We start from the raw sequence: 17589 nt of genomic DNA, 5'->3' as shown, positions 1-17589 counted from the left end.
ATGTGCAATGATATTGATCTTTTAATTATATTGAGTCACATCAAAGCAATTGTCAAGAGAACACACCAACACTTCTACTTCCTTGGAAGGCTTAGTAAATTTGGCATGTCCTTGGCAACCCTCACCAATGTCTAAAGATGCTCCGTAGAAAGCATTTTATCAGAATGCATCACAGCCTGGTTTGTGAACAGCTCCATTGAAGACTGCAAGAAATTGCAGAGGGTTGTGGATGTAGCCCAGATCATTATGCAAACTAACCTCCCTTCCATGAACTCCATCTACACTAACATTGTCTTGGCAAGGCTACCAGCATAATCAAGGACCAGCCTCACCTCAGTCACCCCTTCTCCCCTTTCATATCAGCTAGAGGTACAGACGTGTGAAAATGTATACCTAAAATTCAGGAGCAATTTCTTTCCAGCTGCAATCAGGCAACTAAATGAAGACTTGGCACAAAGATGACTTCATTAGCAAATGGAATATGCCAGATTCAAGAAAGGAACAAGGGCAGCAGGTACAAGGGATTATCACAATCTCCAGGTTCTGATTCAAAGCACACACCATCCAGAACTGGAAATACTTCTGTGTTCTTTCATCTCTACTGGGTGAAAATACGGCAACTCTTTACCGCACAGCACAGTGGGAGTATCTTCATCCATCAAGTGCGTTGATTCAATTGAGGCAGATGACCACTTCCTTCTCAGAGACAATTGGGGATGGGCAAAAATGCGTATTGATAATGTTGTTCTCATCGGGATAGAAAATAATAATAGCAAAATAATAGGATTTTTTCCCTGCAACCTTCAAACGAAGGTGGTTGCTTAAATAGGTCATGTTAATTATTTTTGTGTTCTATTTACTTGCTTGCTCTTCTATCAAAAAGTGCAAGCATTGGTGGTGATTGACTGGAGCTAACGCTAAAAATGTATTGGTTAGCAGCACAATTAAAATAGTGGTGACTTGACTGTCATCAAAGGGGACTGACACCAATGGTGGAGTCAAGCCTCATACTTGTGGTTGCTGATCTATATCTTTCAATTATGCTGCAGGAGTTATTATTTCTTATCTGGGCTAAAGTCCAGTCACTAAGATAAATGCGACTATTTGATTTTTGAATATGTATAATGTTCAAAGACTGATTTGGCAGCCAAAACCTTCAGCCAAGTAGCGGTCATCAAAGCAAAACATCCATGTCGTGCTTCTGTTAACTGGAAAGTTACTCACTAATTAGCCATTAAATGCTCCATTTTGTTTTGCTTATTGAAGTGTCATTTGTGGCACAAAGTAAACTTCCACTTTAGATAAAACTGTAGATTCAAACCCTTTGCTAGAGCTTACAAGATTGATACACAGAGGGATATTGGAATCAAAGTCCATAATTCCCTGAAAGCAGGTAACACAAGCAGATCGTGGTAAAGAAGGCATATTGTATGCATGCCTTCATTGGTCGGGCCACTAAGTATAAGAGTCATGCTGCAGCTTTATAGGACCTAAGTTAGGCTGCATTTGGAGTATTGTGTACAGTTTTGGTCACCCAATTGCAGTAATGATGTCAAAGGTATGTGAGAATGCTGACAGGATTACAGAATATTAAGATGCATACGATCCATAGTAACTTGGTCATTTAGATTTAAAACTGACTTACTCAAAGAAGTCAGCAGGTTGTGGTGAAAGGATGTTATTCTGGCTGAAGATCTGTGACTAGTTGTGGGGTTCCACGGGGATCTGTTGTTAGGCACATATATAAACCACTTGGACCACTATTGATGGGTTGGTTAGTAAGTTTGCATTCAACGCCAAAGTTGCAGACAGTGGGGGAAGGCTATCAAAGTATACATCAGGATATAGATCAGTTAGAAAAATGGACGAATAAATGACAGATGGAGTTTAATCTGACCAAGTGTGGAAGGTCAAATGTAAGGGGAAAGTTTACATTTAATGGCAAGATACTTAACAGCATTGATACACAGAGGGATCTTGGAATCAAAGTCTATAATTCCCTGAAAGCAGGTAACACAAGCAGATTGTGGTAAAGAAGGCATATTGTATGCATGCCTTCATTGGTCGGGCCATTGAGTATAAGAGTCAAGAAGTCATGCTGCAGCTTTATAGGAGCTTAGTTAGGCTGTGTTGAGAGTATTGTGTACAGTTTTGGTCACCCCATTGCAGTGATGATATGAAAGGTATGTGAGAATGCTGCCAGGATTAGAGACTATTAAGCAGAACAAGGGTTGGACAAACTTAAATTGTTTTCTCTGGAGCTTTGGAGGCGGAGGGGAGACCTGTTAGAAGTATATTAAATGATGAGAAGCATAGATAGGATAGACAGTCAGAACCTTTTCCAAGAATGGAAAAGTCAAAGAATAGAAAACATAGTTTCAAGGTGAAAGGGGCATAGTTTAAAGAAGATGTTCTGGGCAATCTTATTACAGAGAGTTGTGGGTACCTGGAATACACTGCTGGAGATGGTGGTGTGTAGGGGATGGTGGTGGAGGCAGATGCAAAAGTGGTGTTTATGAGGAATGTAGATAGGCACGTGAATATGTAGAGAACGGAGAGATATGGATCTTGTGCAGGCAGAGGAGATTAGTAAAACGGCATCATGTTCAGCATGGACAATGTGGGTCAAAGGGCCAGAAACATTCTTCTATGTTTGAAGGGGCAAAAGTGAAGATTGATCAATGTCTCATCGTTCTTCTCTGGAAGATATAAAATGTTATCATGTGCACTGCCTGTGGAAGAGGCTTTTTTTCCAGCCCTAGTCAACATCTGTCCTTCAGCAAGGCACCATTTACTTATGCAATCTGATCATCCATTACTTTTTGTGGCATTTTGCAAATAAATTGCTGTCATGTAAACTGATTTACAAGAGTAACCACATTTCAAAAGAGCATTTTTGTCTGCCAAGCATTGGAGAATATTTTGTTGCATTGAAAGTTGGTATATGAATGAGAGTACTTTGATTAATTCCCTTACCTCTTTTTAATTGTCACAGAAATTGCCAGCGCTGTCTGCATGCCTCCAAGGACACAGCAAACACAACTGAGGGATTCATTAAATGTATTTTATTTTTCTTCTGAGAACGATTATCCAAAGTATTTTAACTGGCTGGAGTTTTAATTAAGCGTCACGCAAGACGCCTGGACAGGAGAATGCCAATATTACAGGCCATGCGTTTAGGCAGGGATTTGTATATTAGTGAGCATACATACATCTGTGTATACTGTATATGTGTGCGTGTTTACATATATGTTTTATCTATGATTAAATCGCTGCATGATTGTGTTTGGGTGCTTTCTTTTGTTGTATCCATTTATGAGTTTTACGTGTTCGTTTCTGTCTTAATGTACGTGCAAATCTCAGTGAGCAAATGCGTACATTTATTTATATAATTGTCTTTCTATATATTCATGTCCATAGGAGTGTTTTTGAAAGTTCGTTTTACATGTACTTGCTTTTTACATGTACTTACTCACCTGCCTGTACAGCACATGAGAACACATTTCTGTACATGTACGCGTGTGCACCCGTATAAGTATGTGACTGTCGCCTGTGAGAAAGGACTTTTAGGTTGTTTTTTTGATCAGTGAAAAGTTGCATCCGTCCAACCCACGGCTGGTTTCTCTACATAGTTGGAGGCTGGAGGTGGGACGGATTAGGGGGGAGGGGGCGACAACACTGCTATAAATAGGAAACTTCGATCGGCAAAGGCAAACTGAATCAAGAACGAAGTTGGGAGCAGAGAGGCTCAGTCCGAGCGACGATCTTTCACAGCAGGACTGAGTTACACGCGGTCTGCAGTCTAGGGCAGTCGGAAACGGGACAGGTAACGTTATGCACCCGAATGGGGCTCAGTCCTCACTTAAAATCTCACATTAGCATGTGAGAAAGAAAGTGCGGGTGTGCTTGTTTACCTACACAGTAGGTCTTTATTTGCACCTATGTTACGAATATATGCATGAGTGTGTGAGCATGTATGGGATTCTGTGTGCGAGAGCGGGTGTGACTGTGTGTGCCTGTGAATACGCGTTCGAGTGCGTGTGAATATGAATTTGTTTCTGAGTGTGTGTTAGTGTATATGAATGGATAGAGTCTATCCGTGATTGTATCTGTTTGTGAGTGTGTTCGCGTGTGTGGCTGTGAATGTATCTATGCTTGTGTGTTCTTGTGTGTGTAAATGAATAAGTGTGTGTAAGTCCTTCTGTAGGTGTGTGTGTTAATATACGTATGTGTGTGCGTATCTGTGAATGTACATGTCTGTGAGTGTGTTCCTGTGTGTGAATATAGACGTGTTCGTGTGTCCGAGATTGTGTGCTCATATACGCGTGTGCGTGTCTGTAAGTGTGTCTATGTTGATATATGTGAGTGAGTGTGTTTGAGTGAGGCGCTGCAGTCAGTCCGATACTCGATGTTTCTGGTGTCTCTATTTCAGGACCAGGGACAGCGCACCGCTCCCCGCACCCAAACACCCCGTCTCTCCTGCTCAAGAATTAAGCAAACTCCGATTCTTGTCCCTTTCACAGAGCGTGTTCACAGCTTTTCGATTTTACCGCCATGAGGTCGCTGTGGTTTCTGCTGCTGCTCTCACTCGCCTTTCACAGCGCTTCGGTGGTCGCGGGCCAGCGGGCGGCTGGAGCGGCAGAGCGGCAGCTCCAGAGAGCCGAGGCGGCCCTTGTTCACGCCATGCTGATGGAAATGGGACAAGGGGTCAACACTAACGGTACGCGGATCATAGATCCAACCCACTTGCCATTATTTCCCTCCGTAATAACACGGCGTGTCACTTCAGAAACTGCGAACTCTTTAAGAACTTTTACTTGCAATGCTTTAAAATTCCAGCGTTCATTGAGTTCGGGTAGCGCGCTGTTTGGAGAATTAGCGTCGAACTTTTTTGTTCTGAGACACGGATGTTAGAAAACAGGGAAAGGCACCGGGTTCGGAGGAATTTTAGCGAACGTCTGTGTGCGAGCGATGACCATTTGTATTCCAGCAGGCGAGAGCCGGCGGGAGCAGAGTTTCACGGTCAGCTGGCGGTTGCTGCAGGTATTAGGGGACTGGTGTCGCTCTGACATCGGGCGCCCTTTTGCTTTGTGACATCCGCAGAATGAATCGCCCACCAGCGATCGTGGTCTGTCCCCCGGCGGACAATATCACTCGTACCAGGGACAGCGGTGTGGGGCGCAGGGACACGGGCAGTCCTGGTGAACAGTGAGAGTTGGAAGAGCTAATTTAGACCCGTTAAAGTTATGCCCCTGTCCCACGGAAACCTGAACGGAAACATCTGGTGACCTTGCGCCCCACCCAAGTTTTCCATGAGTCGCCAGAGGTTTTGGTCACTCGCCTGGAAAGCCTCGACCGAAGCGTGAGCTGCATCTACTGACCGACTGCACACACACACAAACACATCGCGAAGGTGGGGGCCAGGGACAGCGGGGGAGCGCTGTCTGCGCGATGAAGAGGAAGGTAAAAGGCTGCCACAAAGCACGGTACGTCCTTTAGAGAGCGCGCGGGAGGGAGGGAGTGAAGGGGAGAGAAGGGGAGAGAAGGGGAGAGAAGGGGAGATAAGGGGGTGTGTGGGGGGGAGGAGTAGGGATAGTTTTAAGAAGTTTAATAACGTTAGCGGGCATTATAAGCGGCGGATCTTCTAGGTCCTGAAAACAAAAGCTGCTGAAAACTCCAATGAGCCAATCAAAATGGCCGGTCAGCGAAGGAGATTGCCTTCGACTGCCTGTAAGTAAATGGCGACCCCACTACACTGGCTGCGACCAAACGGTAACCTATTTTTAGTCGAGACCAGTTTTGATTTTGTTGAAATAATCACAGGAACATAGAAGAATCCTCCACTACGCAGAAACCACTTTCGACCTGTTCAGGTTTCCTAAGTGGGACAGGGGCATTAGAAGAGCTGGTGTCCGTTAATCGTGGTCACAGGTTAATTGGTTTGGTTTATTAGTTATCATGCGTGCAGGTATATTGTGAAATACGACTTCTCCTTGCTATCTAGTTTAATCATACCATACGTGAGTGCAATAGATTGTAACATCTTGGTAGAAACAATGAATTGCAAATATTGGTTTAACAATGAAAGACACAAGGTGCTGGATTAACTCAGCGGGTCGGGCAGCGTCCGTGGAGAAAGTGGACAGGCGACGTTTCGGATAGGGGCCTTTCTCCAACCCCTTCCTTATCCAGTCCGTTTTTCCTGCTATTTTACGCTGTGCAGCCTCGTGTGTTTCTGACACTTCCTTTACTTGTTTCAGAGGTAGACTCCCCGTCAGCCGAACTGGTCTCCAAGCGACAGCACCCGGGGAAACGCTTAGTGAATTTGGAGAAGCGGCAACATCCAGGAAAACGCGAAGAGGAAGAGGACGAGGAAGAGGATTACCGGGAAGTCGAGAAAAGGCAACATCCCGGGAGGAGAGGTGCGGACGGGCCCCTCTTTGGGGGGGAAGAGGGGCTCTCCAAGCGGCAGCACCCAGACACGAGGCTCGTGTTGTCCAGCCAGAGCCGGCAGCCCGGCCGCGGCGAGTCTAACTCCGGGGAGAGAGAGGCGCAGTCTAGTGTCCGGCAGCCGACCAGAAGGCACCCGGAGGCGGCCGGCACAGGCAGCGATCTCCCCTTCCCCTGTGACCCACGGGACCCTGTGGCTTGTGGCCTGTTAGAGCTGCTAGGTGGCGTGAGTAAGGCGGAGGTGAAGCGGCAACACCCCGGGAGGAGAGATGCTTCAGATGAGGAGTTTGAAGGCCGAGATTGAAATGTTTAAATGTCGTAAAATATTTGTTTTCCATTCACATGGAATCCCCTCCCTAAAACCTTATAAACCTGTTACCTGGGCCAGAGTTTGTTTTAAGTGTATTCGCGATTTTATCATCACTTCCCCAGCATGTTCTTTAACGCATGTCGTAGTGTCTAAGGAATGGGCAGAGAGAGAGAGAGAGAGAGGGGGGGAGCGAAGACGGAGCGTGAGCAAAGGCAACCAGCGGTAGTTACATAGAGGAGGAGAGGAAAGTTGTAAGAATAAGAGAGATCCTTGATGTAGGGAGAGGAGAAAGGGGGTGAGGGAGAGGGCGGTGAGGATACAGAATAGGAGCGGAGATGGGAAGAGAGAGCCGAGAGTGGTGAGAAGGTTAGGGGAAGAGAGAGTGGAGGAGAAGGAGAGGACAGCGGAAGAGGCGAGGGTGGGGGAGAGGGGGGGGGGGGGGGAGGAAAGGAGAGTGGCAGAGAGGAGATGAGAGAAGGGAAAGGAGAGAGGGGGCGAGGGGGAGAAGAGAGAGGGGAAAGGGAGAGGAGAAATATTGAAGTGGAGAGAATGATGATGAGAGAGGAGAGGGAAGAGGACGAGGAGAGGAGGTGAGAAGAAGCGGGGTAAGGACAAAGAGGAGAGAGACAGGAAGAAGGCAAAGCGGGGGAAAGGAGAGAGCGCGGCAAGGAAGAGGAGTCATGTGGGAAGAAGGAGGGATGTGTTAGAGGGGGGGAGGGGGTAGTATGAAGAGGACTGGAGTAACCAGTGAATGGGGCGAGAGAGCGAGGTGTGAAGGGATGTGAAGACGAGAGAACAATAATTACTGTCCTGTGTGCCTGAGGGACACAGGACAGTAATTACACAACGGGCTGAATGTGCAGTTGCTGAGTTTCTTCTCCCTCTACCATGACCAAGCTGTTGCCTGGGAATCGCGCGTCTTTACGCGGTCTCGGGGTTTTTGTGACTGGCCTTTACAGTGACGGACACCGCGGAGCCCAAACCTGTAAATTCCATCCTGAACTTGAATAAAACGCATGTCGACATCATTTTTCTACACGAAACCTCAAGTGTCACACTTGTGAACGCAATAGATGTTTACCGACTCCGTGCCCGCCTGGATGGGAAGAAGGGGCTGCTGCAGAGATCGCTGATCCGGCACGACCCTTCCACATTTAGAAAGCTCTCCTCCTCTCCCCGCTTTTCCGACCCGTCTTTTCCTGTCTGTGGCAGTTTGTGGCATTAATAATTAAATAAGCCTGTAGTCCAGAGAAAAGTCGAAAAGGGCAGAATGTTTATCTCCTCCCCCTCTCTCAACCGGCTGAATGGCCATCTCCTACTATCCTGAGGGGCTGAATGGCCAGTTCTATTCCCATCCAAACGGGCTAATGACCATCTGTCCCTGTCACAACGGGCTGAATGGCCATTTAATGCCTCTTTGCCGACGGGCTGAATGGCGGTCTCCTGCTCAAATCCAAACGGGCTGAATGGCCACCTCCTTCCCCTAGCACAACGGGCTGAATGGCCCTCCTGCTGCTATCACAACGGGCTGAATGACCATCTAATTCTATCCCACGAACCGAATGGCCTGCTAAAGTGCCTATACTTCCACCTCTTTTTTACCCACTCACTCCAGTTCACCAAATGTTCCCGTTGCAGTTGAAAACCTTCTGTTTTGAAGGAGAATTGGGGTGAATCCCTGCTGGATTGGATCTGATGGATTAAAGAAACGCCAGTGACCAGCAGTGGCCATGGGGCTATGGAATTGAAGAATTATTTCAAAGTTCTTTATAATAAAATGAATGATGTAAACTCCCAAAACACAATGAGGCGATCTCTTTCACCCTCGGCCGAACCGTTCCCAACAACAAACATTGGACAGTAAGTTGGTTGATAGGGAATGACAGAGGAAGATAGACACAAAATGCTGGAGTAACTCAACAGGTCAGGCAGCATCTTTGGAGAAAATGGACAGGTGATGTTTCCAGTCATCGGAAACATCATCTGTTCATTTTCTCCAGAGATTTTGCCTGAGCTGCTGAGTTACTACAAAACTTTTTGCCAATCCTTGGTATAAACCAGCATCTGCAGTTCCTTTTTATTACATACTGACAGAGTAAGGTTGGTACAATAGATTGAAAGGTGTGCTAATGATCCTTGGTTCTCTTTGGTTCTTGGTCCTTCAAAATATTCCAAATGGAATTTAAACTGGAGGTTCTTCAGAGGTCTACCATCGGCTTCTCCATCCATGATCCCAGTGGACTAGGCTTCCCTCTGTCTTCCGAGACAAAGAACAAGACAGGCTGGTTGAGAGGATTTTTCGTTGTCTCCCAGTTAACACCTCAATAGAGTTGCCATCTCAATCTCCACGTGCTAGACCAACAACGTCTTGCCTTATCTCTTCACACCAACAAAGGCCTCAGTAGAAAGTGCTAAAGGCCTAACTTTCATACCATCCAAAAACACCAGATAGACCCAATTAGAATTAAATAGATGAAATAAGAATGTTAAATTAATAAACTAACCTGAGCCCTCTCAGACCCCTCACTACCAAAGCCCACCAATTCCTGCCTTTGCACCCACTAAATGACCCCCAACAGCAACTATCAGAACCCTCATCATCTTGGTATGCAGATGACAGCTTTGTACCTTTTAATCAGCCTGCTGTTGAGTTAAGTTCATCACTCGACTCTTACCAAAGATAGGTGGGGGAAGGGCCGTGCCTAACACAGGAATCAATCTGATGAATATATAGAATAACAAATAAAGCTGCATTATTGTAAAATATCCTAAATTCAAAAGTGCTCGCCAAGTGGTTATGAGGAAGAGTACTTTTTGACACAGAAATATTTTATGGTGATTGAGTGACAGCCGCGCACACTGGGACATGCACAGCTAGGGCGTAAAGTAGATGTATCACCTCTGCAACAAACACAACCGCAGCAAGTTTCACCACTGTGATTCAGACGGCATTAGCTGGAGTAAATGGTACTCATGTCAGTTCCGATGACAAATATTGAAAGGACAGCACCAAACCTTGGGTCCTACCCAGAAGAAAATGATAACGTTAATGCAATGTATTCACAGTTACAGTCAGCTGAAAGTGTTCTATTTGAAGAGCATAATTTTCTGGCTTGTCTAATTCAGTGATTAAAACTGCTTATAGCTGCATCTAAATTTAATTGAAATGCTAAAATCTGCACATGCTGAAAAATCTGAAATGAAAACAGAAACATTTGTGGAGAAATAGGATTGGCATTTCCGGTCAATGATCTTATCCTGATGAAAGAGATCTGAGATAAAATCTGTATATTAATTGATTATGTACACTATGACACACCTGGATCCCTGGATTTCAGATAAGATATCCCTAACCCACTGGGCTGATTAATGCCGTTCAATGCCTATTCATTAATATTTTCATTGACCCCATTCATGAACAATGAACACAGGCTGGAGGTTTTTCCAGCTTTCGGGAGGAAATCCAAAGCTGTGTTTGTGCTGTTATGCATTCCACTATTGTTGAACATCCTTGTCTACTCTTCCACTCTTGCTATGCACTGCTGGTTGGTCTCCCTTATTCTACCACCAATGGCCACCCCCAAGTCTGCTCCTATAATGCGTACTCCTTCCTAACCACACACCACCCTATATTTGGCTTCTGCTTTGAAATTTCTCCATTGCCAAGGTCATATTGATTGAGCCATGCAGTATGGAAAGAGGCCCTTCAGCCAACTTATCCATGCCTTATCTCTGTATGAACAACAAACAGACACATTAGGTAGCGAAGAGGCTCCACAACTTTCCAAGCTGTGCTGCTATTTTACACGATCATGTCTGATCTGCTTCTAAGTTCCTCCAGCTTTACAACTCTCTGAGATCTCTTTATTCCTCCAGTTTTGATCAAGCCTAAGTTTAATTGATTCTTCAGTTGCCAAGGCTCTGAGTTCTGCCTCATTTTCCTTTTTGACGATACTCCTCAAAACCTATCTCTTCAACTGGATTTGATTATCTGCCCCAAATAAATTTGTTGCTACAACTCAAATTACTGCATGAACAATGCATTAGCAACACTACCTAAAAGGGGCACAATATGACAAGGTCGTGCAATACTAATTAGGCAAAAGAAAGCTTTAAGTACGATCTTAAAAGAAGAAAGGTATTAGAAATTATATTTGAACCTAGAAGCTGGTTTCAAACGCTATTTCATAGAGGTGTTCAAATGATCCTCTTCATTCTAGTTTAGTAACAGTTTCCCAGATGTGGTTTGTCACTGGGCAAGCAAAGGGTCCTGTAAACACGCAGGTCAGATAACCACCCTCAGGAAATGCAAGGATATGAGGATTAACCATATTGTCACTTTTTTTGTCATTTGTATTTTTACAAACCTAAATGTCTTGGATATCTGTGCAACAGCATAAATCATAATGCAGAGACAGTAACCTAAATTAAAACAAAATTGGGCAGCAATGTAAAAGTAGCCATTAATTTGCCATCATTAATTTTATATCACTTTCCATAATCAAAGTAACTCTTCTGCATCTTATATCATGTCTGTGAAAATCTTAGTCTTTGTGAAAAATGAATCTCCTCCTTTTTGGTTCCATCCTGTATCTAATCAAATTGCCATTTCCATGCAGAATAACAAGGGTGTTCTTATTTAATTTCCTTTCAGTTAATTCTTGCAGAAATCCACAGTCATTGACAAAAAATATTTCTATGCCCAGTTGAGATTCCTTAATCTTCGGTTACATCCCTTTGCCCAACTGAACCAAAGTCTATTGGATTTAAATAATTCAGATTCTGTAGTAACCTATTTGTTTTTAATCAACTGTTCCATTTTTCATCAACTGAGGTTCTCTGAGGTACTCTGAGATCCTATTGCACTGGCAATCAGTTTAAAAAGAACAAACATTCCTCCTTCATTAATAGGATGGTTTCAATGCACCCCGTGCTGTTTGGAATTTGCAAGGACAGTTACAAAACTGATGTTATTGTCCATTGTGCTAAGTGCAATATCTCCAAGTTTGCGGATGACACTAAGCTGGGGGGCAGTGTTAGCTGTGAGGAGGATGCTAGGAGACTGCAGGGTGACTTGGATAGGCTGGGTGAGTGGGCAAAATGTTTGGCAGATGCAGTATAATGTGGATAAATGTGAGGTTATCCATTTTGGTGGCAAAAAACAGGAAAGCAGACTATTATCTAAATGGTGGCCGATTGGGAAAGGGGGAGATGCAGCGAGACCTGGGTGTCATGGTACACCAGTCATTGAAGGTAGGCATGCAGGTGCAGCAGGCAGTAAAGAAAGCGAATGGTATGTTAGCTTTCATTGCAAAAGGATTTGAGTATAGGAGCAGAGAGGTTCTACTGCAGTTGTACAGGGTCTTGGTGAGACCACACCTGGAGTATTGCGTACAGTTTTGGTCTCCAAATCTGAGGAAGGACATTATTGCCATAGAGGGAGTGCAGAGACGGTTCACCAGACTGATTCCTGGGATGTCAGGACTGTCTTACGAAGAAAGACTGGATAGACTTGGTTTATACTCTCTAGAATTTAGAAGATTGAGAGGGGATCTTATAGAAACTTACAAAATTCTTAAGGGGTTGGACAGGCTAGATGCAGGAAGATTGTTCCCGATGTTCGGGAAGTCCAGGACAAGGGGTCACAGCTTAAGGATAAAGGGGAAATCCTTTAAAACCGAGATGAGAAGAACTTTTTTCACACAGAGAGTGGTGAATCTCTGGAACTCTCTACCACAGAGGGTAGTTGAGGCCAGTTCATTGGCTATATTTAAGAGGGAGTTAGATGTGGCCCTTGTGGCTAAGGGGATCAGGGGGTATGGAGAGAAGGCAGGTACGGGATACTGAGTTGGATGATCAGCCATGATCATATTGAATGGCGGTGCAGGCTCGAAGGGCCGAATGGCCTACTCCTGCACCTAATTTCTATGTTTCTATGTTTCTATGTGCATAAAGGGAAGCTTATTGCACCACTGGTTAAAGCAATGAAGACACAAACCAGGCCAGTGCCTCACGTACATAATCTACAAATAGTGAAGACAGTTCTATCATTTCAAGAATGTTCATGTTCAAGAGTATTTAATTGTCATATAGTCAAAAGATCATACAGTGTTGAGGTCACCATACTCAGGTTCCTGTAGCTACTTGCCGATTGTAGCAGCAGGTTGAGAGCTGGTCCTGGGTGGTGTAGATCTTTGATGATAGCTGTTTTCTTGAGGCAGCGCTTCCTGTATATCACTTTGATGGTGGGAAGGTCAGTATCAGTGATGGACTTCATAATGTCCACCACTTTCTGCAGCTTCCTTTGCTCTCGAGTGTTTGACTTACAGAACAAAGCCATTAAGCAACCAGTCAGTGTACTCTCCACCATGCACCTGTATAAGTTTGATAGGATAAGCTTGATTCAGTGACATTCAATTCAATTCAATTCAATTCAATTCAATTCAACGTTATTGTCATTGCACGGATACAAGTATGGGTACAACGGAATGCAGGTTAGCGTCTGTTCATAGTAATAGTGCAATATAGAAATAAAAATACAGAATACGCAAACAAGCAAACAATGTGGATGGAGAGACTGGAGAAATCTATCGTCGGGACTCCGAGTTCAGCAATGTGATAGTGTTGTTGAAGAAGCTGTTCCTCATCCTACTTGTACGAGACCTGAGGCTCCTGTACCGCCTCCCTGATGGGAGGAGGGCAAACAGTCCATGGTTAGGGTGGGAGGGGTCCTTGATGATCTTCCCGGCCCGTCTCAGGCACCGTTTTCGGTGGAGGGCATCCATGGCAGGGAGCGGGGCACCGATGATGTACTGAGCGGTTTTCACCACCCGTTGTAGTGCCTTCCTGTCAGCTACGGTGCAACTGCTGTACCATACCATGAAGCAGGTGGTCAGGATGCTTTCGATGGTACAGCGGTAAAAGTTGGTCAGGATCTGGGGGGACAGGTGAGCTTTCTTGAGCCTCCTCAGGAAGTAAAGGCGCTGCTGCGCCTTTTTGATCAGTTTGGAGGTATTGAGGGACCAGGACAGATCCTCCGAGATGTGTACCCCGAGGAATTTGTAGTTGGAGACGCGCTCCACCTCAGTCCCGTTTATATGGATGGGGGTATGTCTGCCCCCTCTGTTCTTCCTGAAGTCAACAATAATTTCCTTTGTCTTCTTGGAGTTGAGGACGAGGTTATTGTTGGCACACCAGGCTGCCAGGTGCTGGACCTCCTCCCTGTAGGCTGACTCGTCGTTGTCACTGATCAGTCCTACCACCGTGGTGTCATCGGTAAATTTAATGATGGCGTTGGAGCCATTCTTAGGGATGCAGTCATGGGTGAAGAGGGAGTAGAGGAGAGGGCTGAGCACACAGCCCTGTGGCACGCCGGTGTTCAGTGTTATAGTGGAGGAGGTGAGGTTGTTGACCCTAACAGACTGTGGTCTGTTGGTGAGGAAATCCAGTGTCCAATTGCAGAGGGAGGTGGAGATGCCAAGTCCGCTGAGTTTGGTGATCAAGCTAGCGGGGATGACAGTGTTAAAGGCGGAGCTGAAATCAATGAACAGCAACCTGATGTAGGTGTTATTGCTGTCCAGGTGGGTCAGGGCAGAGTGTAGGGCCGCCGATATGGCATCCTCTGTAGAGTACATACTGGATCTTCTTAAAAAACTCAAACTTCTGAGGAAGATGATTTTTCTTTGTAATTGCATTAATGTGCTGGGTCCAGGGCAGATCATCTGAGGTGACCATGACCAAGAACTTAAAGCTGTTGACTCTCCCCACCGCCGTCCGGCCAATGAAGTCTGGTGTATGGTCCCTCGACTTTCTCTTCCTGAAGTCAGCCATCAGCTCCTTGGTCTTGCAAATGTTTGAGAGCAAAATTGTTCTGGCACCGCTCAACCAGAATACCAATCACCCTCCTGTACTCTGACTCATCATTATCCATTATTTGTCCTATGATGGTGGCATCATTGGCAAATTTAAAGATAGCGTTGGCATTGTGAATGGTTGCATAGTTATGGATATCGAAAGAGTAGAGCAGGGGATTGAACATGCAGCTCTTACATGCCCCCATGCTGATGGCCATCAAAGAGAGGGAGTTGCTGCTAACCTGTAGTGATTGAGGTCTGCTGATGAGGAAGCCAACAATGCAGTTGCATAGGGTCGTGCATAGATCAATTTCCTTAAATTTAATGATGAATTTGGAAGGGGTGATGGTGTTGGATGCTGAACTATAGTAAATGAATAATGGCCACAGATAAGTGTTCCTATTATCCACGTGGTCCAGTGAAAGGTTCAGAGCCTGTGAGATTGCTTCTATTTTAGCAGTAAGCTAATTGTAGGAGGTGCAGGTTGTTATTGAGGCAGGAGTTGATTTGCATCACAACCAGCCCTTCAAATCACAATGGGTGAGAGTGCCACCAGTTGGTAGTCAGTGAGGCATGTCACCTTGCTCTTCTTGGGCACTGCAATTGTAGATTTACTTTCAAAGAAGGTGAAGACCTGGAATGGTGTGGCCAGGGCAGCACAGCGGCGTAGCGGTAGAGTTGCTACCTTACAGTGCCAGAGACACGGATTAGATCTTGACTACGGGTACTGTCTGCATAGAGTTTGTATGTTCTCCCTGTGACCACATGGGTTTTCTCTGGATGCTCCGGTTTCCTCCCACATCTCAAAGACATGCAGGTTTGTAGGTTCATTGGCTTCTCTAAATTGTCTCTAGTGTGTAGGATTAGAACTCGTGTATGAGTGATTGTTGGTCAATGCAGACACTGGGGCCAAAGGGCTTGTTTCCATGCTGCATCTCTTAAATAAACCTTGGATCCAAGGTTTATTTAAGAGATACAGCGTGGAAATGGGTGGCGGAAGATGTCCGTGAAAACTCCAGTTAGTTGGTCCGTGTAGGTTGTAAGACCATGGCCAAGTGCAACATCAGGGCTGGATGTGTAAGAATGAAGGAACCAAAGATAGACACAAATGCTGGAGTAACTCAGCGGAACAGGCAGCATCTCTGGAGAGAAGAAATGGGTGATGTTTCGGGTCAAGACCCTTCTCCATCACCTTCCCATCATCAAATTGGCTTCTTTAAATTGTAAATTGACCCTAGTGTGTAGGATAGTGCTAGTGTCGGGGTGATCACTGGCTCGGTGGGCTGAAGGGCCTGGTTCCAAGCTCCATCTTTAAAGTCTAAAGTAACACTAAATCATGGTTGATCTATCTCTTCCTCCTAACCTCATTCTCCTGCCTTCTTCGCATAACCTCTGTCACCCGTAAGGCAAAACAACCCAAAGTAAAGTAGATTGCGATCTCCTGATTCATGCTAGTGAACACTAGGATGGTTTTGGTAGGAATACCTCCACGCATATCATTATGAAGCCGGTGAAGAGTAAAGTGTGAGATTTATCCTGTCACTGCTCGTGTTGTGTGGTGATGCTTGCTGGCCAGTGAAATGAACCATTTCATACAGCCGGTAGGTGGTCAAACTTTTCACTCTCAACATTGAATAATGCTGCTGAGAATACAGCCAGACGCTGAACTGGAAGCGAGGAGCAGAATGCAATTAATCTCTCGCAATACACAGATTCTCAGCATGTCATGGGAATAATTCCTCATTTCAACAATGTATTTCTTGGAACTTATTGCCATTCAGTGACGGTAGTGGATGAAGGGGAGTTTGTTGAATCAATAATTACAATGATAAATAAATGCAATCCAAATTTTGTTTGCCATTGATGTAGGGAAAATGGCTTGATGTGTTAAAGTGCAGTGACATAAATCCCGGTTGTTGTGTGTAAAGATAAGGGCCCTTGATCCTTCAACTTGAAAAATTTTATATGTGTAAATACGGATGATCAAGTGTAAACAGCACCGCTATTTCACAGAGATTGCTCCCATTTATCAGAGAGGAGGTACTGGTCTCTATAAAGCACATTAGGGTGGATAAATTGATCCTATTTTTGAAATCCTGATAATCCAATGCATCAAAAATAAGACATTTATTTAACCTGTTATTACCGTGTTATGCAAAGGATTTAACAAAGTGGGAGGAAAGCCTGTGTTAGAGAAAGAAAATATAAGAATTTACATTGGAAAAATATCTGCCGTTAAATTAGTCCGTAATGTGCTTGGCAATCTGAACATGCAAATAGGAAAACAGATTTTTTACTAAGAGCATGAAACTAGGAAATGTTGATGTAGAAAGGATTGGTAATTTCTGGTGTATAGTGGATTGGTAGAATTTACTTTATCTCCGAAGTCTATTTCTCCTGTCATTCACGAGAGCCAGTAAAGGAAGGAGCTAGTCATTGACTTCAGGAAGCGGGGTGGAGTACACATCCCAGACATCATGAATGGTGTTGAAGTGAAGATGATCAGAACTTCTAGTACCTAGGCAATAAATATCACCTACAATTTGTCCTAATCCAACCATATTGAAGCCACAGTCAAGGTACTACACCAAAGCCACTACTTCCTCAGCACACTCAGGAAGTTTAGCGTATCTCCAATTACCTTTACTAATTTCTAGCGATGCACCACAGAAAGCATCCCATCTAGATGCATCACAGCTTAATTTGGCAATTGCTCTGCTCAAGACCACGAGAAATTGTCAATATAGCCCACTCTAATGTACAGACCAACCAACCACCTCCCCCCCCACCCCATCCCCCCCCCCCATCGGCCATCTTTACTTCACACTGCCTCGGGAAGCATCCAATATAATCAAGGACCACTCACACCCCGGTCATTCCTTCATCTCCCATTTGGCAGAACATCCAAAAGCTTGAAAGCTCATACCACCCGACTCAAGAGCAGCTGTTCCCCACTGTTATCAGGTGCTTAAACTA

At 44.9% G+C, this 17589-nt stretch overlaps 1 protein-coding gene across 2 annotated transcripts; it reads left to right on the top strand.

The window, feature by feature from the left end:
• Nucleotides 1-3708: 3708 nt before the first annotated feature.
• trh (thyrotropin-releasing hormone) lies at nucleotides 3709-6906 on the top strand. Of its 2 annotated transcripts, none has more exons than XM_055647782.1 (3): nucleotides 3709-3826; nucleotides 4524-4720; nucleotides 6261-6906. In XM_055647782.1, exons 2-3 carry the CDS (start codon nucleotides 4555-4557, stop codon nucleotides 6752-6754), a joined length of 660 nt encoding a protein of 219 aa, XP_055503757.1. In that variant the 5' UTR covers nucleotides 3709-3826; nucleotides 4524-4554; the 3' UTR covers nucleotides 6755-6906. The 2 variants fall into 2 exon arrangements, with proteins under 2 accessions (XP_055503757.1, XP_055503756.1); XM_055647781.1 differs by having other exon boundaries at nucleotides 4433-4720.
• The last annotated feature ends 10683 nt before the right edge of the window (nucleotides 6907-17589 follow it).

This window comes from Leucoraja erinacea, chromosome 16 (assembly GCF_028641065.1).
Source record: "Leucoraja erinacea ecotype New England chromosome 16, Leri_hhj_1, whole genome shotgun sequence".
Taxonomy (NCBI): domain Eukaryota; kingdom Metazoa; phylum Chordata; class Chondrichthyes; order Rajiformes; family Rajidae; genus Leucoraja; species Leucoraja erinaceus.
Note: the sequence above shows the minus strand (reverse complement) of the source record. Positions and strands in the feature narration are given on the sequence as shown.

Bases quoted from the DNA above. Each gene is read 5' to 3' on its own strand.
- trh (XM_055647782.1), top strand. From the start codon at position 4,555: ATGAGGTCGCTGTGGTTTCTGCTGCTGCTCTCACTCGCCTTTCACAGC. The intron at 4,721-6,260 runs GTACGCGGATCA...TACTTGTTTCAG, and splicing joins ACAAGGGGTCAACACTAACG to AGGTAGACTCCCCGTCAGCC.